At 34.8% G+C, this 25136-nt stretch overlaps 3 protein-coding genes across 4 annotated transcripts; 2 read left to right on the forward strand and 1 right to left on the reverse strand.

Moving 5' to 3' along the window:
- The first annotated feature begins 551 nt into the window (after window positions 1–551).
- On the forward strand, window positions 552–7418 carry LOC114166184 (putative disease resistance protein At4g11170). 2 transcript variants are annotated; one of them, XM_028050865.2, is made up of 8 exons: window positions 552–1119; window positions 1251–2301; window positions 2384–2689; window positions 2801–4238; window positions 4636–4799; window positions 4968–5073; window positions 5457–5608; window positions 6313–7418. In XM_028050865.2, the coding sequence occupies exons 1-8, from the start codon at window positions 665–667 to the stop codon at window positions 7201–7203; spliced, it is 4563 nt and encodes a 1520-aa protein (XP_027906666.1). In that variant the 5' UTR covers window positions 552–664; the 3' UTR covers window positions 7204–7418. The 2 variants fall into 2 exon arrangements, with proteins under 2 accessions (XP_027906666.1, XP_027906667.1); XM_028050866.2 differs by having other exon boundaries at window positions 553–1119; window positions 5472–5608.
- A 768-nt stretch (window positions 7419–8186) lies between these two features.
- LOC114165831 (disease resistance protein RML1B-like) lies at window positions 8187–14952 on the forward strand. The gene is made up of 8 exons (XM_028050426.2): window positions 8187–8999; window positions 9158–10205; window positions 10315–10620; window positions 10710–12207; window positions 12716–12804; window positions 12940–13042; window positions 13641–13738; window positions 13869–14952. Exons 1-8 carry the CDS (start codon window positions 8512–8514, stop codon window positions 14757–14759), a joined length of 4521 nt encoding a protein of 1506 aa, XP_027906227.2. The 5' UTR covers window positions 8187–8511; the 3' UTR covers window positions 14760–14952.
- An 84-nt stretch (window positions 14953–15036) lies between these two features.
- LOC114165832 (ABC transporter C family member 8-like) lies at window positions 15037–21606 on the reverse strand. Its single transcript, XM_028050427.2, has 12 exons — window positions 21398–21606; window positions 19323–21265; window positions 18906–19226; window positions 18720–18806; window positions 18020–18637; window positions 17755–17919; window positions 17038–17332; window positions 16728–16942; window positions 15971–16276; window positions 15791–15854; window positions 15383–15622; window positions 15037–15295 (listed from the first exon to the last, which is right to left on the reverse strand). Exons 1-12 carry the CDS (start codon window positions 21420–21422, stop codon window positions 15165–15167), a joined length of 4410 nt encoding a protein of 1469 aa, XP_027906228.1. The 5' UTR covers window positions 21423–21606; the 3' UTR covers window positions 15037–15164.
- Between the last annotated feature and the right edge of the window lie 3530 nt (window positions 21607–25136).

Here is a 25136-nt window from a genome sequence, read left to right on the forward strand (position 1 = left end):
AAACAGAGACAAAACATAGCCTTAGCAGATGAATAGGCCATGACTATACATGTAGAATAATGTATCTAATGACCATCAAAATCATTGCTTTGAATTTCGATAAAACTTGATTTTAAGATTAAACAACTTAGTTGATATCGCTAGATGATTCTAAACACTTGTCCTTATCCTTAATGCAATATAGTGTAAAATAGACTAAGAGATTAGAGTTTTCACATTAAAGTTTAGAACTTGTCATTAAGGAATGAGGAGTATTGAGTTTGTGGTGTGAATACGTTGGAAATATATTATATAAAAAAATTGTATTGGGTTGAATCCATAAAATCCAACTCTAGTAATAACATAATAAAAACTTAATTAAGTAATTTTGAATACTTTAAATTTATTGAAATTATCACAACTTTATGATCCATCTCTTCGATTTCTATTTAACCAATGACTTTTAACTCAAAACTTACATTGATCGACATAATATAATATAATATTGAATACTTCTGGAGAAAAGAACAAAACAGGTAGAACACTGTAACGTAGGATGACTTAAAGGTATAATAGTGGAACGTATGATGACTTAACTGTTGGAGCATAACGAAGTCAACGAATGAAAATCAAATGAAAGCAGAGCTTGATTCGATTGTTCCTTGCTTGTATTGGCAGTGGCGAAATGAGTTCCTCCACCAAAAAGCACGACGTGTTCGTGAGCTTCAGAGGAGAAGAAACACGAGCCAACTTCACCAGTCATCTTTACAAAGCTCTCGAAGATAAATCAATCGGAGCTTACATAGATTGCCAGCTAGACAGAGGAGTTGATGTCTGGCGGGGACTTGCCAAAGCAATTCAGGACTCACATGTTTCAATTGTTGTTTTCTCCGAAAACTATGCTTGTTCCAAATGGTGTTTGGATGAACTGGTGGAAATTCTTGAATGCAGAAAAAAACTGGGTTTGGTAGTTATACCTATCTTTTACAACGTAGATCCATCAGACATAAGGAATCAGAAGGGTACTTTCGAGAAGGAATTGACAGAACTGTTGGAATCCAATGAAGAGAAAGGGCCAAAGTGGAAAGCTGCTCTCACTGAAGCAGCCAATATATCTGGATGGGACGCTAGGACACATAGGTAAGCAAGTAGCTTTCTCTATTGCTTCACCTCTTCCATTTCTTTCTCAAGTTCATACTCTAATGTCTTGTTTCTCTCACTTTTTCTCTTCCACTTCCCTTTGGTAATTTTTATTTTCATATTTTTGTTAGGGACGAAGCTCATGTCATTGAGAATGTTGTCAATGATGTGTTGCAAAAGCTTCATCTGCGATGCCCTACTGAGTTAAAGGGCCTTGTTGGAAATGAAGAAAATTGCAGAAATGTAGAATTATTACTAAAATCGTGTAGGGTCATTGGAATTTGGGGTATGGGTGGAATTGGTAAGTCCACCATTGCTAAAATCTTATTTGCTAAACATTTTCCCCAATATGACCATGTCTGCTTTGTAACCAATGCAAAAGAATATTCACTGGACAAGTTTTTCTCTACAATATTGAAGGAAGAGGTTTCCGCAAAAAATGTCGTAGGATCCTCGTTTCATATGAGGAGACTCAGAAGTAAAAAGGTTTTCATTGTACTTGATGATGTTGACATGGATAGTTTTGAGCCATTGGAGTATTTATGTGGAGAGTATGAAGGCCAGCATGGTGATAGTAAACTCGTTATAACAACAAGAGATAGGCAATTGCTTGTTGGAAGGGTTGATGCGATATACGAGGTTCAGAAATGGAAGAAAACAGAATCTCTAAAGCTTTTTTGCTCAGAAGCCTTTAAGAAAAGTTATCCCGAAGGAGGTTATGAGAGTCTCTCAGAAAGTGCAGTTGAATATGCCGGTGGCGTTCCATTAGCCCTTAAAGTTTTGGGTTCATATCTTCGTTCAAAAGGTATCTGTTTTTGGGAAAGTACTATAAGAAAACTCAGCTTCTATCCTAACGAGAGAATTCAGAAAGTGTTAGAAGTGAGCTACACTGCATTGCATGATCTAGAAAAAAATATATTTCTAGACATTGTATTTTTCTTTAGAGAAAAACAGAAAGATCATGTCACAAGGATACTAGATGCCTGTGGTTTTGAAGCAACTAGTGGAATAGAAGTTCTTGTAGACAAAGCTATGTTAACAATTTCATATAGAAACATACAAATGCATGACTTGCTGCAACAAATGGGTTTGGAGATTGTACGTCAAGAATGTACAGCAGATCCTGGTAGACGTAGTCGATTGAAGGATAATGAAGCTCGTCAAGTGATTGAAGAAAACAAGGTAAACCAATAATCTGCTGGCTTTTTATAAGACAGAAAGTTGCAGCTAATTTGATAGAGTTTACTTCTTTGGTGTTTGTCAGGGAACTGATGCAGTTCAAGGAATAGAACTGGATTTGTCTCAAGTTCAAAATTTACGTTTGCGTTCTGACACAATGGCAAAGATGAAAAGCTTAAGATTTCTGAGATTCTATAACTCCTCAGGTCAGAGTTCTAGGAATACATACCTCGACCTTCCTACAACTCTTGAGCCGTTTTCTGATCAACTGAGGTACATTGAGTGGATTGGATACCCTTTTGAGTGTCTTCCATCACCTTTTTGTGCAAAGTTTCTTGTTGAGATTCACATGAAACATGGCAAAGTTAAACAACTTTGGCAGGGAATCCAGGTAACCAAGATTTTTTTTTCTCAGTCCAGGTAACTAAAGAATGATAAGTATATACATTCTAACTTTATTTTATGATTTTCCTTTGTAATGCCACCTTTTGAATGTTCACAGGAACTAGATAACTTAGTGGGAATTGACCTAAGTGGATGCAAACAGTTTGAAGAGCTTCCAGATTTGTCTAAGGCGCCAAGACTTAAATGGGTGAATCTCTCATGTTGTGAAAGTTTGCGGTATCTTCACTCATCTGTTTTATCCTCGGCAGCGCTTGTTACTTTGATACTGAATGGGTGTACAAAACTCCAGAGTGTTAAAGGCGAAAAGCGTTTAAAATCTCTAGAGAAGATCAGTGTCAATGGCTGCTCAAGTCTGGAGGAATTTGCAGTGTCATTAGATTTATTTAAAATGTTTAATTTGAGCCACAAAGGAATCCAAATGCCAGGCACACCAGTAAGGCGAAAGGGAAAACGCAAGAGCCACAATTTAGAGGAGGATTTAAGACCCTTGACATCTTTGAAGGAGATCAAGCTATCTTATTGTCTACAACGTGATATGGATTGGATCAAGTACAACCTACCTTCATTACAGCATATGTACATGCTAAAGCTAGATCAATGCAAGGTGACAACGTTGCCTGAAAACATTAAGAATCTTGGAAACTTGAGAGTTTTGTCCTTGGAGAATTGTGACGAGCTTCTGCGTCTACCAAAGCTTCCATCCAGCATCAATTACTTTAGTGCCATTAACTGCACTTCACTGGTGTCAGTGTCAGACTTAGTCAATTTGGCAAATGAGATGTGGGGAAGTACCAGATTCCTCACATTCAAGAACTGCTTGAAATTGGATGAACATTCATGCAAACTTATAATGAAAAGCGTACAGTTAGTAATGGTGTGTGCTGCATTTGACAACATGGTGAGAAAATCCAGTGACCTCCACGACTACAGTTATAACAGTGTTCAGCTTTGTTTACCAGGAAGCAAGGTCCCACAAGAGATTAAATATAGGAGCACTGAGTCCTTCATTACCATTGACCTTCCCAAACTTTCCAACTTGAGGGGCTTCATTTACTCTGTGGTTCTTTCTCCATCTGGTGAAACGAAGAAGCATGGCACCAAGATTATATGTAAACGCCACTTGAGAGAAAATACGAGGGAATCATGGGTATCTAGTGATATCGAGGGATTGAACACGGATCATGTTTATATATGGTATGATCCATTCCACTGTGATGGCATTCTCAAATATAATGCACCAAGTGTTTGTTTTGAGTTCTGTGTTACAAATGATAAGGGGGAAGTTGATGACTCTATGTGTATTAAAGAGTGTGGTGTTGGCCTTATAAGCGTTTCAGAACTGCCAAGTGTTTTAGAAGAGTTGGACTGGGATTCAGATAAGAAGAAGGACTTAGTGAAGAGAGTGGAGTTAATAACAGGACAAAGGATAACCTTAACATCAATTGAACAATCTGATGAAGAAGAAAACAATGGCATGAAAAATCAGATGGGGAATCAACAAGGAAATTTGAGTGAACACAGTCATAAAATAGTTGGTATGCTTCTAATTACCCTTATAATCTTCAATATAACTAACTAATCATAACTATCCACTGCAAATTCTGATTATATATTGCAATGTTTTATGAATTCATTCATATTTCTAAAAATTGCAAAATTATATTCTCACTTGAACTGTCCAAGTATGATTTTTCAATACTATCATTACTATAGGCACCATGCTCAATAAACATTTTGTAAATGGGCTCATCATGTTTTCAAATTGATCATCTCCTGCAGTTCTGTTTTTCTTGAACTGCATGAATCTCAGCTATTAATTTATATTTTTACACGTGAGAGATAGAACTGCACCTCATGCAGTTATCGTATCCTATTCGTATATCATTGGTCCAATTTATTATTCTGGCAATTTATCATTTTTCTTGTCTTCAGGTACGGAATTAGACTCAAAGATGGTTGACTCGGATTCAGGTGAAGAAGGCAATGAGAGGAAAAACCATTATTCTGCTATAGAAGAGATTATCAATTCTACTCAGAAGGAAGTCAAAACTGATTCTGTCTCAAATTATAGGCAGAATACAGAGTCTGCAAATGTGGTTAGTCAAGTTCTTATATTTCGACAAACTTTCTATAGAAAAATAAAGTTTCACAAACTATGCCCTCTATATGTACTAGAACTGTCAAAAAATACAAAATGTAAACTTACATTTTATGATTATTTTGATTTTCAATAATGCCAATAATAAAATTATTGGTTTGTGCAGGTCAAATACGAAGGAAATACAGAAAGGCCAATTAAACAAGATGCAACATTGCATGATACTGTTGAATCAGAGTTAGACAAAGAAAATGAGTCTAAAGAAAAGTCAAGTAAGGAATTCTATGCATGCATACCAATACTTTTTAAACTATACTAACTTATGCCATGTCCATTCACACATCTTCTTGTATGATAGGTTTGTTAATTGTTATCTTAAGAATCATATCAATAATCATTTGTACTTGATTGATATAAAATTGTTTTACATTCTCTATACACATCTATCAAACTCAAATAATTTTACCGAAGTTTCAATCTTTATAAAGAATATGATGTTATCTCATTATATAAATGTTACGGGAATTTTATATACAAGGTATTCATTGAATACTTCTAAGAATGAACATCTATCTTTTTGGTTTACTTTGTTGCTGAATTCATTCTCTTTCCCTACATTTTCTTCTGCATTTAATCACACAATCTAAGCTCGTAGTGATGGTTGAACTAGATTCAGTTGAAGACAATAGAGGGAGTAAAGAATATCCTTCTAGTGTTGAAGAGAGCATTGAATATTCTACTTGCAGTGCAACCAAGACAACTGCTAAAAGAGGTCCCAAAGAAAAATCTAAAAAGTCTACAGAAATTGTAAGTATATTTTGTTTTGAAAAGTTTTATCATATTATGTGAAAGTGTAAAAAATACAAAACGTAATAGTAGGGTTTGCTTTATAAAGAAAAACTTAGGTATATAAAATGTCCAAGATTAACAGCAGAACATGAATCGATGTATAATGATAGTTGAGATTTGCAACTATAGACAATCTGCATCAATCATATATGACTAAGATAATTATAAAACAACACTGAGAATGATGGAATCAATTAGTGGAGAATTTGAGGCTAGTCCTACCTAACTGGAGTGGATCTCTATAAAACTTTCCAAGGCAAAATGGCATAGTGGTGACTGATAACAACAGCAAGTTCTGGTGCAAAGATCCAAAAGCCTTGATTTTTATGCAGTTTAACCGATTCCTAGTGAAACCAACACGAAGATTTATACTTGCATAAAATAATTTCCAACTCCAACAACAGACGTTGCTTTCTGCACAAAACTCAAGTCATTTATCCTTTTTAAACACTTTGAGTCCCTTCAAAGTGATCTTTAATAACGAGAGACTAATATCCCTTGTGAAACATTATCTGCATATGCCTTTTTACAATACAATGATTTCTAATAAATTTCAGGTAATAATAAAGAGTAGGTTCAAAACAATACATTAGGCAGTGTATTACTAGTATTTCTTATGTAAGTATTTAACTTTGCGAAACTTGGACTTTCCAATTTCACAGGTAGCGAATGAACATTCACAGAATGCACCACTTCAAGCCTCTTCCGAAGGGGACTCTGAGGACTTGCATAATAGGTTGGAAGAATCGATTAAGCAAGTTGTAGAAACTCATGATACAGGGAACTTTGCTACTAAATACTCATCTTTGGACCTTGAGAATTGCCTCCAACAGTTGAATGAAAATCCATTTGCAATCCTTGACTTACTTTCTTATGAACTATACCCTTCACTGAAACAATTAGAAACTTGTGTTCAAAAGGTGGCTCAAGCAAATGATGCTACAACTGTTCTCAATGAGTTCAGAACCTTAGTGTTCTCAAATTCGTTGCTAAAGAAACTTCAAGACCAATCCTATCGGCAACAAATTGCAGAATCACTACAGAAACTTCACACTTATCGTAGAGAAATTACAAAAGAGCAAGAAGCTGGTTTAGACAAATTTTTAGAGCTCTACAACAAAGCTGTTGACATTTCTCAAGATAAGATGTTAACCGAGGATAAACAAGCAAAACTGGCATATGAGAAGAGAGACTTGTACAACAAACTTCAAAATTCTAAACTGAAAGTTCAACAGTTTGACACCACCATCTCAACTTGTAAGTCTCAGAGGGAAAACCTCAAAAAGAGACAAAGGGAAATCCAGGAAGCTATAAAGAAACTTCAACTAGAAAATGAAGCCTTGGAAAAGGAGAGCACAACACTAGAGGTTTTATACTCTGAACAACAAACCAAGAAGAACGAAACACTTGAATCAGTGAAGTGTATCTCGATTTCTGTTGTTCAAACAACCAAACAATTAGAAGAACTTGAAGAGAAAAGTTTGAGTTTGGCTTCAGCTTACGAAGGCCTCAAAGAGCCATATGAAAGAATGAAGACAAAACCCCCATTCTAGTCTACTTTTATTTGATTCATTCCATAGATAAGTTCCTGGCTGTAAATAAGTGTGATGTGTTGAAGATGATAAGATATTTGTTGAAAGTGAAATTTGTATGGATGATGTATGAGGTTTCAATTGGTATTTGACTTCAAGTTTTAATGTATTTTGTACCGACTGATTCAAAATTCTATGGATGTTGATAAGCCACGATGTTAGAGATATAAATACAATATATTGACACTCTTATCCTTTCATATACCTATTATATAATTAAATATATTATTATTTTATTCTAAAATTTTATTCATATTTATTATTATATTTGAAACATCGAAAACATAATTCAAAAAAGAAAAAAAATTGTTTAGCAAAGTAAAAGTAGACTTTCGAAGTTGACTACCTACTGTTATCTATAACGTTGATCATAAATGTAATTACATATATATCATTTATTATTTATAACATTAATTTTTTTTTTTGTTTTAAGATATTAACATTTGAGTAAATAAATATTTATTATTATTATTATTTTTAATTCTATTATTTTAAAATTAAATTATTAATATTATTATTGTAAGAATTATTATTAGAATGAAAGAAATAATAATATTATATAATTTATACATTAAACTTGAAACAAGTGCTTTTATTTTTAATTCCTAAAATTGAAAAATGACAGATCTAATTAACTCGTTTTCTACATTTAGATATTATAATAATTTATTTAAGTTTAATTTCAATAATAAATATGTTATTACTTTAACTTTATCTTTAAAAAAAATGCTTATTAGAATAAGTTGTTCCAATTTCCATCTTTAAATCATATAATTAAAAAAAATGAAATATCCAATTTAATTCTCTATTACAATTTTATTTTCTTAATTTCTAATAATTTCGACAAGTTTTAACTAAGATTGTATATCATTATTACTACGGGTCATAAGGGTAATTCTACTAATACTCTTCTTTAACAATAGCTATGTATCTGCACAAAGTTTTTCCTGACACAAAGCCAAGGTTTTCAGAAAACTGGCACCTTTTCAAAAAAGTTTTGATTTTTATACTTTTAGAGATTGACCTTAGATGTCAGGTAGTGAATAATTTTAATGTCAGTTGCTTCAGAATAGATAATTAAAAAAATAAAGAAGTTGAAGTGCAGTGTAGTTAGCAAAAGTCAAAAGTGATCAAAGTGAGAGAAAACCACCCTGAAAAGGCAATGAAATAATCACCGAAAAACATCATCGTCCATTTGATTTCATATGATGCTGTGATGTTTGTTGGTTCCTTCCTTTCCTTGTTTCGACAGTGGAGAATTTGGAAAGTATGGACAGGTCTTCCACCTTTCCCATAAAGTACGAAGTTTTCCTGAGCTTCAGAGGAGCGGACACACGAACAAACTTCACAAGCCATCTTCTGAATGCTCTCACTCAGAAATCAATAAACGCATTCATAGATTACGAACTCACCAGAGGACACTACACTTGGCCAACACTCGCCACAGCAATCGAGGAATCCCTTCTGTCAATTGTTGTTTTATCCGAAAACTATGCTTCCTCCACCTGGTGCTTGAAAGAGCTGGCGCACATACTCGAATGCAGAAAAAAGCGGGGTCTTGTTGTTATACCCGTCTTCTATGAAGTAGATCCCTCACATGTGAGGAAGCTGAGTGGGAGTTTCGAAACGTCATTCGCAAAGCATGAGCGAGACAGCACATCATGGGACCGAATCTCCCGCAGGAAGGATGTTTCTGTGTGGAAAGCTGCTCTCAAAGAAGTAGCCAATATTTCTGGATGGGATTCCAGATCATACAGGTAGATACCAACTTCCTTATTCATACTGTTTTTTCATTGAAATATGATGAGAGTGTTAAATTCAGGACCTTTGTCTTTTAGAACATGTTTTATAGGAGTTTTTGAGAACAGTTAAATATGATGATATGTGTGGTTGGTTTGTTTCGTTATTATGACAGAGATGAAGCTCAGGTCATCCAGAATCTTGTCAATGATGTATTGCAAAAGCTACACCTGAGATGTCCTACGGAACTAAAAGGCGTAGTCAGAATTAAAAAAACTTATGGAAAGTTGGAATTGTTACTGCAAAAATCTAGAGTCATTGGAATTTGGGGTATGGGGGGAATGGGCAAGTCAACCATTGCTAAAGCCTTGTTTGCCAGACACTTTCCTTATTTTGATCACGTCTGCTTCGTGGCCAATGCAAAAGAATTTTCGCTTGATAAGCTTTTCTCTCAGCTATTCAGAGAGGAAGTTTCTGCATCAAATGTGGTAGGATCAACATTTGATATGAGTAGACTCAGAAGGAAAAAGGTTTTCATTGTACTTGATGATGTTGATTGTTTAGACCCATTGGAATATTTATGTAGAGAGTATGAGAACCTAGATCCCAGAAGTAAACTCATCATAACAACACGAGATAAGCAATTGCTTGAGGGAAGAGTTGATCAGATCTATGAGGTCAAGAAATGGGAAACCAGAGCATCTTTAAAGCTTTTTTGCTTAGAAGCATTCAAGAAAAGACATCCCAAAAAGGGTTATGAGAGTCTCTCACAAAGTGCAGTTGAATATGCTGGTGGTGTTCCATTAGCTCTTAAGGTTTTGGGTTCATCTCTTCGTTCGAAAGGTATCAATTTTTGGGAAAGTACTATAAGAAAACTCAGCATGTATCCTAACGAGAGAATTCAGAAACTGTTAGAAGTGACCTACACTGGATTACATGATCTTGAAAAGAATATATTTCTAGACGTTGTATTTTTTTTCAAAGAAAAACAGAAAGATCATGTCACAAGGATACTAGATGCCTGTGGTTTTGAAGCAACGAGTGGAATAGAAGTTCTCGCCGACAAAGCTTTGTTAACAATTTCATATAGAAACATAATACATATGCATGACTTGCTGCAACAGATGGGTTTGGAGATTGTACGTCAAGAGAGTAGTGGGGATCCTGGTAGACGTAGTCGATTGAAGGATAATGAAGCTCGGGAAGTGATTGAAGAAAACAAGGTAAAGAAAAGGAACACTGACATTTTATAAGACAATTTTATTTTTTATAGAAACTGTTGCAAATTTGATGTTGTCTACTTCTTGTTTTCCTTTTTGTGTGTTTCACCAGGGAACTAGTGCTATTCAAGGCATAGCATTAGATTTGTCTCAAATTAAAGGTTTAATTTTGCATGCTGATACATTCAAAAAAATGAAAACCTTGAGACTTCTGAAATTCTACAACACATTGGATCAGAGTGCCAGAGATACATACCTTGACCTTCCTGCAACTCTTGAGCCATTTTCTGATAAACTGAGGTACATTGAGTGGATTGGATACCCGTTTGAGTCTCTTCCATCACCTTTTTGTGCTAAGCTTCTTGTTGAGATTCACATGCCACACAGCAAAGTAAAACAACTTTGGCAGGGGATCCAGGTAACTAAAGAATATATATATATGTAAACATGTTTACATTTTCTTTTGAGTATTTTCCATTATGATGCCTCCTTTTGAATTATTTACAGGAGCTTGATTATTTAGAAGGAATTAACCTAAGACAATGCAAGCAGTTTGAGGAGCTTCCAGATTTGTCTAAGGCACCAAGACTTAAATGGGTGAATCTCTCCTGTTGTGAAAGTTTGCGCTATCTTCATCCATCTGTTTTATCCTCAGACTCCCTTGTTACTTTGATACTGGATAAGTGTACAAACCTCAAGAGTGTTAAAAGTGAGAAACATTTAAAATCTCTTGAGAAGATCAGTGTCAATGGCTGCTTAAACCTGGTGGAATTTGCAGTTTCGTCAGATTTAATTGAAAATTTGGATTTAAGTAATACAGGAATCCAAACACTGGGCACATCAATAGGGAGTATGCATAAACTTAAGTCGCTCAATCTGGAGGGCTTAAAACTCAAGCATATTTTAAAAGAGTTATCTTGGTTGACATATCTCAAGGTGCTGAAGATTTCTGATAATGGACTAGTAATTGACAAACAGCAAATACTTTTCCTGTTTAATGGATTAAGGTACTTACAAATACTATATTTGAAGGATTGCAGTAAGTTGTTTGAACTCCCTGACAACATCAGTCTCTTAACACAATTAAAGGAACTAAGGTTAGACAGAAGCGATTTGAAAAGGTTGCCTGAAAACATTAAGAATCTTCAAATGTTGGAAATTCTGTCCCTGGAGGATTGCAAGGAGCTACTTTGCCTGCCAAAGTTTCCATCCCTCATCAAGTACTTACGTGTCATTAACTGCACATCATTGGTGTCATTGTCAAACTTAAAGACTTTGGCAATAGAGATGTTGGGAATGACTAAACGCATTACATTCAAGAATAGTGGGAAATTGGATGAACATTCACTCAGAATTATCATGGAAAGCCTCCATTTAACAATGATGAGTGCTGCATATCACAATGTGTTAGTAAGAAAAACATTTGGGAGATACAACAGCTGCAACTATACGAGTGTTGAGCTTTGTTTACCCGGAGGGAATGTCCCTGAGCAGATTCTCTATCGGTCCACTAAGTCCTCCATTACCATTGTACTTCCTCCACGTTCTGAATTACTAGGCTTCATTTACTCAGTGGTTCTTTCTCCAGCTGGTGGAAAGAAGACTTATGGCACTAAGATATTTTGTAAATGCCACTTGCCAGAAGAAGGTATAAAGGTAACATGGCTATATGGTGATATCAGGGGATTGAAGTCGGATCATGTTTATGTATGGTATGATCCATTACACTGTGACAACATTCTCAAATATCATAAACAGTCAAAAGTTTGTTTTGAGTTTTGTGTTGCAAATGATAAGGGGGAAGTTGACGGTTCCATCTGTATTAAAGAGTGTGGGGTAGGGCTTGTAAATGTTTTAGAAGTGCATAGTGTTTTACAAGAGTTGGACTTTGATTCGGATAAGAAAAAGGAATTGGTGGAGGGAGTGGAGTCCGAATCAAAGCTTAGGAATCAACAGCAAGATTGGAGTGAATCAAGCTCTTCAGATAGTCCAAGGAGCTCCTCTGGTATGCAACTCATTACTCCTTTGCACTGATATCTTATAATCTTCTATTACAATAAACCATGAATAACTGTTCATAACTATCCACTTAAAATTGTCATGATCATTAACAATTAGATTAATATGATCATTAAAAATTACAAATCATTTTAGTATGCTTTTATAAAGTATTTAATATAAAAACTCGACAAACATGACATGCATGTCAGTTTTTGTTTGATTGATAGTGTAAAAAACCTTAATAAACGTTAACATTATTACTACATTGTATGTTATTTATTCTTTATAATAATTTTTACAAATACTTTATATTCTTTATTTATATTATATTAACATTATATTAATATACTTTTTTTAAGGAATTACATTGGCATATTTGCACCTTTAAGTTTCATAGTTATAGTATTTTCTAACCCGTATTTGCATTTCTACCATACCCATACTCATATTCATATAACCTAGATCACTGTAATTTTGTACAACTTATCAATTTTTCTTGTCTTCAAATGCAGAGTCAGACTCAGAGATTGTTAAACCAGTTTCAGCTGAAAAAGGTAAATCTATTCACAAGGAAACCAAAACTGATTCTGGGACAAATGCGGTAAGTCAAGAGTTCTATATTTCATCAACAAAGTTGTCCTTCCATCTTACTAGAAGTGTAAAAAATATAAAATACAAACTTACATTTTATTATTATTATTTAATTTTCAAATTTTCAATACATTATACTGTGCAGGTCAAATACAAAAGTAATAAAGAAACGCCAAAATCAGATGCAACATTGCATGAGACCATGGAGTCACATTCAGACAATGAAAATGAGTCTAGAGAAAAGTCAAGTAAGTCATTATAACCGTGGTTGAAGTATCACATTAGCTACTGATATGACCAAAACAAGAATTTGGTGAGGAGCTTGGCTTAGTGTTAAATTTGGAAGAGATGGTAGAGAGGTTGTGGGTTCAACTTCCTATGAAAACTATCAAGATAATAACATTTCAAGCACCGAAAATATAAGTTTTGATTCAATTATCAAAATATTGTGAAGATCCTAAATTAAATAAGTAAAGACATTTGTTTAACAGCTTATGAGATTGGAAGTTTTGACTATGAATGAATTTTTGGTCTGATATTTTCTGTGTGGTTGTTGTTCTCACCTTTCGGTTCTCTCTTTAGTTTTACTCTCCTAGTCCCTCAAAAACCATTTATGTTCTAGATACCATATTAAAGCATTGATAATGGAGGGGATAAAATAAGAATAAATGTGGAATAAACTATATGATGGAACAAGGAGGAAATTGGACATGAAGTCTAAATCCATTATTAGAGGAGAATAATTAATCACAAGGATTGCTGCAAGTCTTTTCATGTTAAGCATGTGTATCTATCTTTCTTGTTGATTCTTTTTTTCTCTCCTCATATTTTTTCTTCTATGTTTAGTCACACAATCAGAGGTAGTGCCGGTTGAGCTAGAGAGCACTTCCCTGAGCACTACTAAAAGAGGTCCCAAGGAAAAATCTAAAGAGTCTACACAAATTGTAAGTATCTTTTCTTTTGAAAATTGTTATCATATTATTTGAAAATACAAAAAAAGAATACAAAAATGTAACGACAGAGTTTTCATTGAAGTATTTAACTTTGTGAAACTTGGACTTTCCGATTTCACAGGTGGCCAATGAACATTTACAGAGCACACCTCTTCAAGCCTCTTCCCAAGGGGGATCTGAGAAAGTGAATGATAGGTTAGAAGAATCAAATAAGCAAGTTGTAGAAACTTATGATACAGAAAAATTTGTTACTAAATACTCGTACTTTGACCTTGAGAGTTGCCTCCAACAGTTGGATGAAAATCCATTTGCAATCCTTCACTTACTCTCTAATGAGCTATCCCTTCCTCTGAAACAATCACAAACTTGTGTTCAAAAGGTAGCTCAAGCAAAGGATGCAACAACCGTCCTCAATGAATTCCGAACCTTAGTGTTCTCAACTTCGTTGCTAGAGAAACTTCCAGACCAATCCTATCGGCAACAAATTGATGAATCACTACGAAAACTTCACACTCATCGTAGAGAAATTACGAAAGAGCAAGAAGAAGGTGTAGACAAATTTATAGAGCTATACAATAAAGCTGTGGACATTTATCAAGAAAAAATGTTAACCAAGGATAAACAAGCAAATCTGGCATCTCAGAAGAGAGACTTGTATAACAAACTTCAAGATTCTAAACTGAAAGTTCAACAGTTTGACACCACCATCTCAACTAGTAAGTATGAGATTGAAAACCTCCAAAAGAGACAAAGGGAAATCCAGGAAGCTATAAATAAGCTTCATCAAGAAAATGAAGCTTTGGAAAAGGAGAGGTCAGCACTAGAGGTTTTATACTCAGAAAAACAAACCAAGAAGAACGAAACACTTGAATTAGTGAAGTATATCTCGACTTCTGTTGTTTACACAACCAAACAATTAGAAGAACTTGAAGAGAAAAGATTGAGTTTAGCTTCAGCTTTAGACGACCTCAAAGAGCCATATCAAAGAATGAAGACAAAACCCCCATTTTAGTCTTTCCTGAGATTTTTTGTTTTGATGTAATTTTTATTTGAATCATTCCACAGATAAGTTCCTGGCTGTAAATAAGTGTGTTGTGGTGAAGATGATAGCTATTTGTTGAAAGTGAAATTTGTATGGATGATGTAAGAGGATTCAATTAGTATTTGACTTCAAGTTTTAATGTATTTTGTACGGATTGATTCAACATACTATGGCTGTTGATAAGTCACAAGGTGTATGAGTAGATATAATGTCTCACAGACTAGACATGCAATTGAGTGCTCATACATTTAATATAATGTCTAAAAGTTTCATAGATTATATTATGCTCCGTTGTATTTGTAAGAGGATCCAGACACATCTATTATTCAATTATCATTCAATTTATTTGCACTCCATTTTCCTAATTGATATTTTTCAATGTTGCTTCCTGCTAATATTAGGCGATGAGTTCTTCCTGCAGCTTGACCAATACTCAGCAACCAAATTAGAGAACCAAGAGTTGGTCGCCATAAGTTTTGAAGGCTCGTCATATTCCACTAGTTTCCCTACAGTAACCAGCAACTAAAATGAGACTATATAAAAATTGTGATATATCTGAAAATTTGAAAAGGAAAAGTAATGAACTTGTATACCATAAGACAGGACCATGACCATGTCACTATCTATTACAGTTGGAACTCTGTGAGCCACAGTTATGACTGTGCATTCTGCAAATTCTTGTCTTATCACTTGTTGTAGAATGGTATCTGTTGCAGAGTCAATAGACGCAGTAGCTTCATCTAGGACAAGTATTCTGTTCCTCTTAAGTAGTACTCTACCAAGGCAAAACAGTTGGCGCTGTCCCAAACTCCAATTTCCACCTTCGTCACTCACTGCAAAACTTGTCAAAATTAAACTTCTATGGTTTATTGGTTTGAAAATCTTAGTGTGATAAATCATAATGCCTAGTTTCATTCACTTTGTACTTTACTCAATGTAGAAAGACAAGAATAGTTTCATGTGTAAGTAAGGCTATATCAGATTCAAGTCTGTTAACTCACCAGAAGAGTCCAAGAGACCTGGTAGCTTGCTGATTGTTTCCTTTAGCTGACATTTCTCTAAAGCCTAAATAATAATATACAAATCAAATCTTATCAAACCTGCTCTGATGAAATTTCTCATGAAAGAGTTCACAGATTTATTAGTTACAGAAGTTTCAGCTGTGAAGCTAGTCCATTCACCTTCCATATTTCATCATCTTCATAGAAGCCTAGAGGGTCCAAGTTGGTCCTAATGCTGCCCTTGAAAAGAGTTGGTTCTTGAGGGATGATGCTTAGTTTTGTTCTCAAATCCTTTAACCCCATCAAGCATATGTTGATCCCATCTATTAGAATATCACCTCTTGAAGGTTCAACTAAGCGAAACAAAGCACTGATAAGTGTAGTTTTGCCACTTCCAGTCCTCCCAACAACTCCCACTCTACTCCCTTCTACAAACGTGCAATTTATACCCTTGAGAACTAATTGAGCATTTGGACGATATCTAATCTGAAATCAACGTAGGAAAAACAGCAATAAAATTAGAAGTTATCTGTCCAAATGCCAGAAATGAAATGAAGAAAAAGTTGCAAGTTTATTAGGTTCAAAAGAAAAAGGACAACAATACAACTTTATCAAAATAAAATCCATTAAAATGTTATTGATTTCTAGATTCCATCTCAGTACCAATTGAGATTAAGTCAAGTTGTCCAATAAATATATAAGTGACACTCCAAGAATTAAGGCAGGTGATGCCAAACTTCACAACTTCTCCCTCCACATATGTCTGTGAGAACATGTGAGCCTACCACAACAGATAATTTACCAAGATGTGCTATTAGTTATGATTCCTTGTCAGAATTTGTGGCTATTTGCCTTCTTTCACTGTATTCTCTGCTATAAACAATACATCCTCAACTACAGCCCTAAGTGATAATTTAACATTGCTTACTCCACTTACCTCTAGGGCTTTAAGATCGATCCTACCCTTGGAAGGCCATGAAGATGGAGGTCTGTTATCTTCCACAAAGGCAGGAGGCTCTGATGGAATGTGAATGAATTGCTTGATTCTTTCAACAGAGATGATATGGTCTGACAACATGCTATACATTCTACTACAAAATACTTGGGATTCTTTCAATGTCAACGCATAAGAAAGAGACAGTCCCACAAGACCTGACACAACAGGAGAATTGTCAATAATTAATGGTTTGTTAACAACCTGAAGAAACCTTATCATGTTAAATAATATTAGTATTATGTATCATTACCTGGTGATACAGATTCCCTGGGAAGTAGAATAAGTAATGCAGCTGCTGTGAATACTGTCAAGTTTTGAAGTAATTCAATCCTTAAAATTGACCATTCCGTGGCCACATTAGAGTGAAAGAACACTGCTGCATCCATGTCCACAAGCTTTAGGTAGTTGCTGAAAAATCTGTTCACCATGTTCATTGCTCTTATAGTAACCACCCCAAGTGATGTCTCGGCAGCAAAATTCATGACAGGAGCTTTTGTGGTTCCATTGATCCTCATCAATTCTCTTGAAGAGGCTTGATGATATCCCTTTCAAAGTTAAATAAAACATATACATGCATATATGAGGGCAAGGAAGTTGCTAGATCCATGATCTAATCAGGAATCGAGAATAGGAAGCTAATAATGTTAGAAGATGAACATTTCCTACATCTATTGTGAACATCATATTTAATAAATCGACTATTAATTCAAGATTGATAAGGGGCTCAATAGGGGATTATGAGAACCCTAATAGATTAATATATAAAAAGTTCATTGATTATTGTCTCCAATCCTTCTCCCCGTCAAGAAGTGAAACAAGAATCCCACTGAGAAAGACCATAAAACGATAGGTCAAGGTATTTTTAAATCCTTGATAATCTAGCATGATCTAAAACTCTGGTTTTCTATATAAAGATTTTAATAAGGCAATAAAATTCTACCAAATAAAAATTAGGAAGTGAAGAAACCTGAATGTATATTGATGCCACTGTAGCTGGAACAGCAACAATAAGAACTTGCCATGTGATTGATACCATTACACATATTGTCACTAGAATTTCAGCTGCTACAAATGCTACTAAAGTGAGAGTATAAGGAATATCAATGTCCAAAATACTTAAATCTGATGAAGCCTGATAGAGAAAGAAAAAATGACAGGGAGTTACTTATATACTTGTGAATAAAAAGATGGAAATATATATGTTAATACAATTTAGAAGGAAGAAGTCTTACTCGGGTTAAAATCCTTCCTACAGGGGTTGAGTCAAAGAACAACATCGGAGCATTGAAGATAGCTGATGTAAAACTTGAGAAGAAGGCTTCAGAAGCTTTTAATCCAAGATAAGCAGCTAGGAAAGACCTTATATATATAAATATAGCACTGAGAAATGAAAATGATGCATAAACTCCTATCAAAAGGCCACTGGTTACTTTTGGAATTTCAAAAGCTAGAGCAAGCCAATATGATGATGCAGTCTGCAAAGCAATAAAAGCAAATTCTGCTAACATGGTTAAGAAAAACACGAATGAGCTCCTTGAAAATGAAATATAGTCCCAGAATTGTTTCCACCCAACATCACCAGTCAGTTTTTCTTCTTCTTGTGTAAGTTGTGCCCCAAGTTGTCCCTTGGTAGAAATCACTTGCTCACTTTGATTTTTAGTGAGATTAAAACTTTGAGATTCTTCAGGATGTACCATAAATTCAATATCAGAATCACTACTATTTTCATATTTCTTATCCAATCCTGTTAATGCAGCTTTATGGGCACTCACAAGCTGTTCAAAGGCAGTGCCAGCTGACTGGAGATCTTCATAACTACCTGATTGAGTAACTTTTCCATCCTCCATTACCTAGAATTTTCATTATAATATTATTAATTACTATAATGTAATGTAAAAAAGAAAAAATAGGAACCCAAATGAGATGCTTTACCAGGATCGTATCAACTTCTGTGAGAAACTCCACTTGATGAGTCACTAGAATGACTGTTTTCTCTCTTAAAGCAGTCACGACACAGTCCTGTAATTTTGTAGATGCAGCAGTTAGTTTGATTCACCAAACTCAGGAGTAGACAATAGTTTTACTATAATTAACAATATATGAGTATTATTTTCATACATGGAACAAAATTGCAGCTGTTTGTGCATCAACTGCACTGAATGGGTCATCAAGAAGATAGATGTCAGCATCATTATAAACTGCTCGAGCTAGTTGAATCCTTTGCCTTTGTCCTCCACTCATGTTAATGCCTCGCTGCCCTATTTCGGTAAGATCACCATGGCTAAAATCATTAATATCCATATCTAAGGCACAAACTTTAGTGACATTCTCGTATCTGGTTTTGTCCATTGGCTTTCCAAAGAGTATATTATCTCGAACTGTCCCACTTTGTATCCAAGAAGTTTGAGAAACATAGGCTATGGTTCCACCAACATTAACCTGTTTGCCATTATTGTGAAATTTTAGGGAGAAAAAAGTGTTGTATGCAAAGGTTATTGACAAAAAACTGTATTTGTTTGATTAATAATAACTCACAGTTCCTGAGATCTTGGGAATCTCTCCAAGTACTGCATACAAAAGAGATGATTTTCCAGCACCAACTGGTCCACAAACTGCAATTTTCTGTCCCCATTTGATTTCTAGCTTCACCTCTCTTAAAGTTGGGGACACTGATTCATGATCCCAAATGAAGTTGCCTTCCTGGATTTCCACTGCATTAACTGAACTTTGCTTTATATTTCTTCCATAACCGTTAGTACTAGTTAGCTCTTCATCAAGCAAAAAGGTATTGAGACGATCAAAGGAGACCTTAACTTGGATCATAATAGATAGAGCCTCTGGAATCATTCGAACAGGTTCTCCCATTACCCTCAATGATGTTATAACTGTGAAAATGGTTCCAGCATTCAGCGGGGCACTTTTGAAAAGAGCACACCCGAGGAAAACAACAGTAGGAACAATGGTGGGATTCATCCAATATAGAAATGATCCATTAGCTTTGATGATCTGTATCTTGGTCAACCATTTGAATTCTTTAGCACGTAGGGACAAAACTAAGTTCTTGAATTTATCTTCCCAGGATTGTAACTTGATGATTTTCATACTACTTAGAATTTCTGAAGTTGATCTGAGACGCTCATCTTGTGCCATCATGAATTGTGACTGACAACTGTGTATGATCTTTGCAAATGGTACATTGAGAAGTCCACAGATGAGAAGAGGGACTAAACCTGGAAGAGCACCGACACCCACAACACTGAAAAGGATAATGATGGACAAAACAAGTTGAACTGCAGAAGTCCATGCTATATGAAACCACCATGGAAATTCTCCCAATCGATATGCATCAACTGCAATGTAATTCACAACTTCTCCAGTTGAGTGCCTTGTCCTTGCTGAGCTTGAAAGCTTTAGCAGTTTCTGGTACACTGCCACCATCAGAGCTGATCTAATTTTCATTCCTGATCTCCTTGAGCCAAAAGCGTAATGTCTTTGACACAGAGACTCAACCACTTTGCTTAGAACCATAAATCCCAGTATGGAAAAACCTTGTTTGAGATCTGCCTCAGTGCTATTTGTGTAGTTTACAAAAGCATATAGTATTAGAGGAGAAATTATCATGCAAATACTTCTGAGTAATGCATAAAATGCTATTAATATGTTCTCCTTGGAGAAGGTTCTAGCTACAGACCAAAGAACCAAGTTTTTGTTGTTGTTGTTATTGCTGGTCTCCCTTAGAAGGGATTCCCATGCATGCATAAAAGCTTGGTAGGCCAAGTTCGCTTCATCTTCAGGAAGAAGAAATGGGATATCTTCAAGAGCTAGTGGCTTTGAGTAACCCAGTCTGAGTAAAGAATTAACCCAAGAGAAAGTTAACTTACTGAGAAGGGTAGCACGCCCTAGTTGTGTTTGTGTAGTTTCAACTTTCTGAGCAATCAGAGGCTGAGATAAACTTGCAGTGTCTTCTTGTTTACTTTGGGACGCCACAAAACAACCGAGATTTTGGAAGGAGCAAAAGAGAAGTAAGAAATGTACAAGCCATTGTATCATTTCAAACAGTTGAATTGTGTACCCTTTGAACATGATTTCAATGTTGAGAGTTGAAGCAAGTACACAGGAAGATGTCCACCAGATAGAGTTCAGAATTTTGATCCATTTGTTTCTCTGAGCATGCAATGAAACTGTAAAAGAAAGCCACATAAATGCTCTGAAAATACAAGCCAACAAGCTCTTCCGATTCCACAACCTCAAGCCATTGCTGAAATGTGCAATGCTAATGAGAGCACAACAGATTGAGACAACTAGGAAAACCCAGTTTTTTCTGTTGCTACCACATGCTGAACTTCCTCTGATTAATGAAATAACCAAAGACGTGTAGAAGACACCGAGGAAAAGTACTTTTAAAATGTCTATAATGCTGGTTTGGGAGCACAAAGAAGTGAAATCAAAATCTCTCAGACAAGTCCATGAGAAATCCGCTGCATATCCGTTGACAAATAAACATAGTTAAATGAATACTAATCATTTGATGACTACCAAGACCACAATGCAAGAACCTATATGATATAGCTTACAACAGAAAAAAAAAAAAACTAAAGTGTAGTATATACCTATGTTGATACCAAAGTAAGTCATTTTTTGAGGTTGAATGGTTTGCTTTGCTCCTTTTGCTGCAGAGTCACTCTGTTTGTGTAGGGAGGCTAAGTTTATAAAGAAAAACACACTGCAAAAGTATACTCCTTGCAGAGCAGCCTCGTCTTTCCTTTAATTGCTTTAATTATTCTTTACTCGAGATGTTACCCTTTCCATTGAGCCCATTTTTTTAACCTGCACATAATTTTCATACCAGTGTCTGAGCGGTTTGACAAAATCTGATTAGTTTCCTGAATATTATAATCTAACAATAAAGTGGTATCTGATTCAGTGATTAACATGTTTTACACATTCAATGATTAACTTGGACTTTTTTATTTTAAAGAATAAACCAAGTTAATCAAATATGCTAAAATTACAGTAACTTTTATTGTTACTGTTCTTCTTTCTCAAAGGAGAATGCTAATTTAAAGTTAAAAGTCTCTATGAAAAGGTGCAACATTTAATGTTACCAATTCATTGGTATTGTATTTTGTGTCTTCGTGTGTGTGGTTGGTTTGTATAGATACCATCAAAATTTTTGTTTGAGTTTGTGATCCAAATTGTCAGCATTTTCTTTCTTTATGTAGAAATTTGGTAAACAAATGTCTTAATTAGCAATGATGAATGTCGGGAATCTAGATTTCCCTTCAAATCTTTGCTCTGTGCGTAGTGACATGAAGTCATCAATCTCGGCTTGAAATTCCACAGCACCCAACACACATCATCAGTAATAACTCAATTGTCAACAAAGCTTTACTCTGCTAAAACTCGTTGTTCTGTGTGAAGTGACATGAAGTCATCAATCTCGGCTTGAAATTCCACAGCACCCAACACACATCATCATTAGTAATAGCTATATTGTGAACAAAGCTTTACTATGCTAAAACTCGTTGTTCTGGTATGCAGAATTTCATAGCTATATTTTCATTGAATACCTCAGAAATGCATTTCATATTTATTACATTTGATAAATATAGATCGCTTGCCCATCATACCTTTCACAATTTCATGACAATTCTCATTGCCTACAATTATGATAACATAGTCAAAATTTAGGACAGGTCTGGTTGCCTTGGGCAGTGACCTTATATATGTTTTTAAAATAGTTTGATTAATTGTTTTAAAATAGGTTTCTTCATTAACATCACCGGTAATATTTTGTACAAAACTATCAAGGAGAATTGTCTCAAAACTTTTCTATGTTTCATACATCACCGGCAATATTTAAATCTTTATTATATTAATATATATATTTTATATTATAATGAATGTTACTAATTAGGATTTTTTTTTTTATGTTAGGTGTCTGATCAAGGGAGTGTTCCTAATGAAGAAACAAATGATTCAGATCAATATCAAGATTGATAGTCAAAGAATGTTATATTAGACTTTTACTATTTTACTTTTATGAAGAAACAAAGATATTGTAATATTCCACAGGTTGGAACATCTAAATTTTATTGTTTACCTTGAACAGACAAGTTTTCTTGTTTTTATAAATGTTATATCTAGTTATAAACAAATATCAAAATTTTATAATTTTTGCTTTTTATTTGATATGTTTCAAGAATTATGAGGATTAAAAAAGTGTAACAAATAAAATTAAAGGGATTTAAAACACCAAGCAAAAGTCATCTATAAATAATGAATAGCATTGTAGGGGTGAAAAAATTCCACCAAGGATTTAAGTTGAAATTGAAAACCAACATAGGTTTGAAAAACTTTCGGAAAGTAGCAAGGTTTTCAAAACCGTCAATAATACGTCGACAACACTAGTTTTTTCTAAAAGAAAACCAAATCGCAGATAACACCTTCGGCGCAGGTTAAAATCGTTGGAAATGTAAAAAATAACTCCATTAAAAATTATTTCTCTTGTAGTGGCATGCATATTCTTACTCTCATGCTACATTATTAAACAACTAATAAGGAAATCAGAATAATTGCCAAATTAAAAATAAAACATCAATCATATTGAAATCATTCAAAGATGTTGTATTTTAATTAGAGCAGTGATTGGCAGTCACAAACAATGTTTTTCTTAGTTTTTAATATTCTTACTTGTTAGGTTTTTTAAGAGAGGTAGCATTGGGAAGAACAACACCAATGAGATCTGAGCCTAACTACATAAGACACTGACATCACTCTCAACCCAAAACCTTAAGGCAATGGGTTGATGGGTCTTTATTCTTATATAGTGCTCCACTTTCTCATTTCTAGCCAATGTGGGACTTAGAATCACACTTGGATTCCTAACAATCTCCCCCTCAAGGGTGAGTCCCTTCAACCACATTGGTACACTCTCCCTCCAGCGAAAGCATCCCCAACCACGAGTACTTCTTTTCTGCCCTTTTCTGTTGTGCCGTTCTTCTTAACGGGACACGCTTACCTGACCCTTTTGTCATGAAGACTTTCGATACTAGGACCATACTGCACTCGTCTGAGCCGGTTTTAACCATCGGCTCTGATACCACTTGTTAGGAAATCACGCACTAAAAATAATAATCTCTTCAAGCGGAAGCACACTCACAAATAAGAGCAGAAAAATAAATAAAAGCACATAGGAAATTTAACGTGGTTCGGCACCTCAAGGCCTACATCCACAACCACTCAACAAGAAGTATATTATCACCCAAGTGTAATTTTTCGGGCAAAAATTGCAAATCTTCATACAATTTTTATGGACCAAAACTGCAAACTCTCTTCTTCATATTACTCGATGTGGAGAACAACACCAATGAGATCTGAGCCTAACCACATAAGACACTGACACCACTCTCAACCCAAAACCTTAAGACAATGGGTTTATGGGTCTTTATTCTTATATAGTGCTCCACTTCCTCATTTCTAGCCAATGTGGAACTTAGAATCACACTTGGATTCCTAACCTGTGATGCTCCGACACGGCGTTTTACTGACGCTTCCCGCTCCCGACGCGGACACGGACGCGGAGGCGCGGCGGACACCTGCACGACGCGGTGTCGGAAACTTCTCGATGGATCAGACGCGGTGAGGCTCTGCGACACGTGTAAGAGGACACTGTGGACGCGCGACTCTGATTCCAGATTCGGGGGAGCGATGCATCTGTTCACGTTTAATCTATTCACGTTTTATAATCTCGCTCAGGATTTGATTTGCATTATTAGGATTTCTGTTTGCCATGTTTTAGAGAACAAAGGGAAACCTACCAAATTTAAAATAAAAAAGAAATAAAATAATTAAAAATAATTTTTCATATCTTCTATTAAAACAAATCTAAACAATTTAAAATAAAAGAGGAAATTAAAAAAATAAAAAATAATTTTTCATATCTTCTATTAAAATAAATCTAAAAAATTTAAAATAAAAAAGGAAATAAAAAGAATAAAAAATAATCTTTCATACCTTCGATTAAAATAAACCCAAAAAATTTAAAATTAAAAGGAAAATAAAAAGATAAAAAAATAATCTTTCATACCTTCTATTAAAATAAACAAAAAAATGTTGCTCGGGATGATTTTTTAATAAATGATAATGAAATTATTGATATTGCTAGCTTATCTCTCGATAAACTAGAATTAGAAGTTGTATCTTTTGGATGAAGATTAACATATATAAGACTCAAACATTGTGATATTTTAAATATTTTTTTTATAGTAAAATATAATTATTAGATTTTAATATGTATATTTCCGTGTCCGTGTCTTATACTTTTTCAATTTTGCCGTATTTCCGTAT

Source organism: Vigna unguiculata, chromosome 10 (assembly GCF_037176805.1).
Source record: "Vigna unguiculata cultivar grain cowpea cultivar isolate G323 ecotype 2 chromosome 10, ASM3717680v1, whole genome shotgun sequence".
In the NCBI taxonomy this organism is placed as follows: Eukaryota; Viridiplantae; Streptophyta; class Magnoliopsida; order Fabales; family Fabaceae; genus Vigna; species Vigna unguiculata.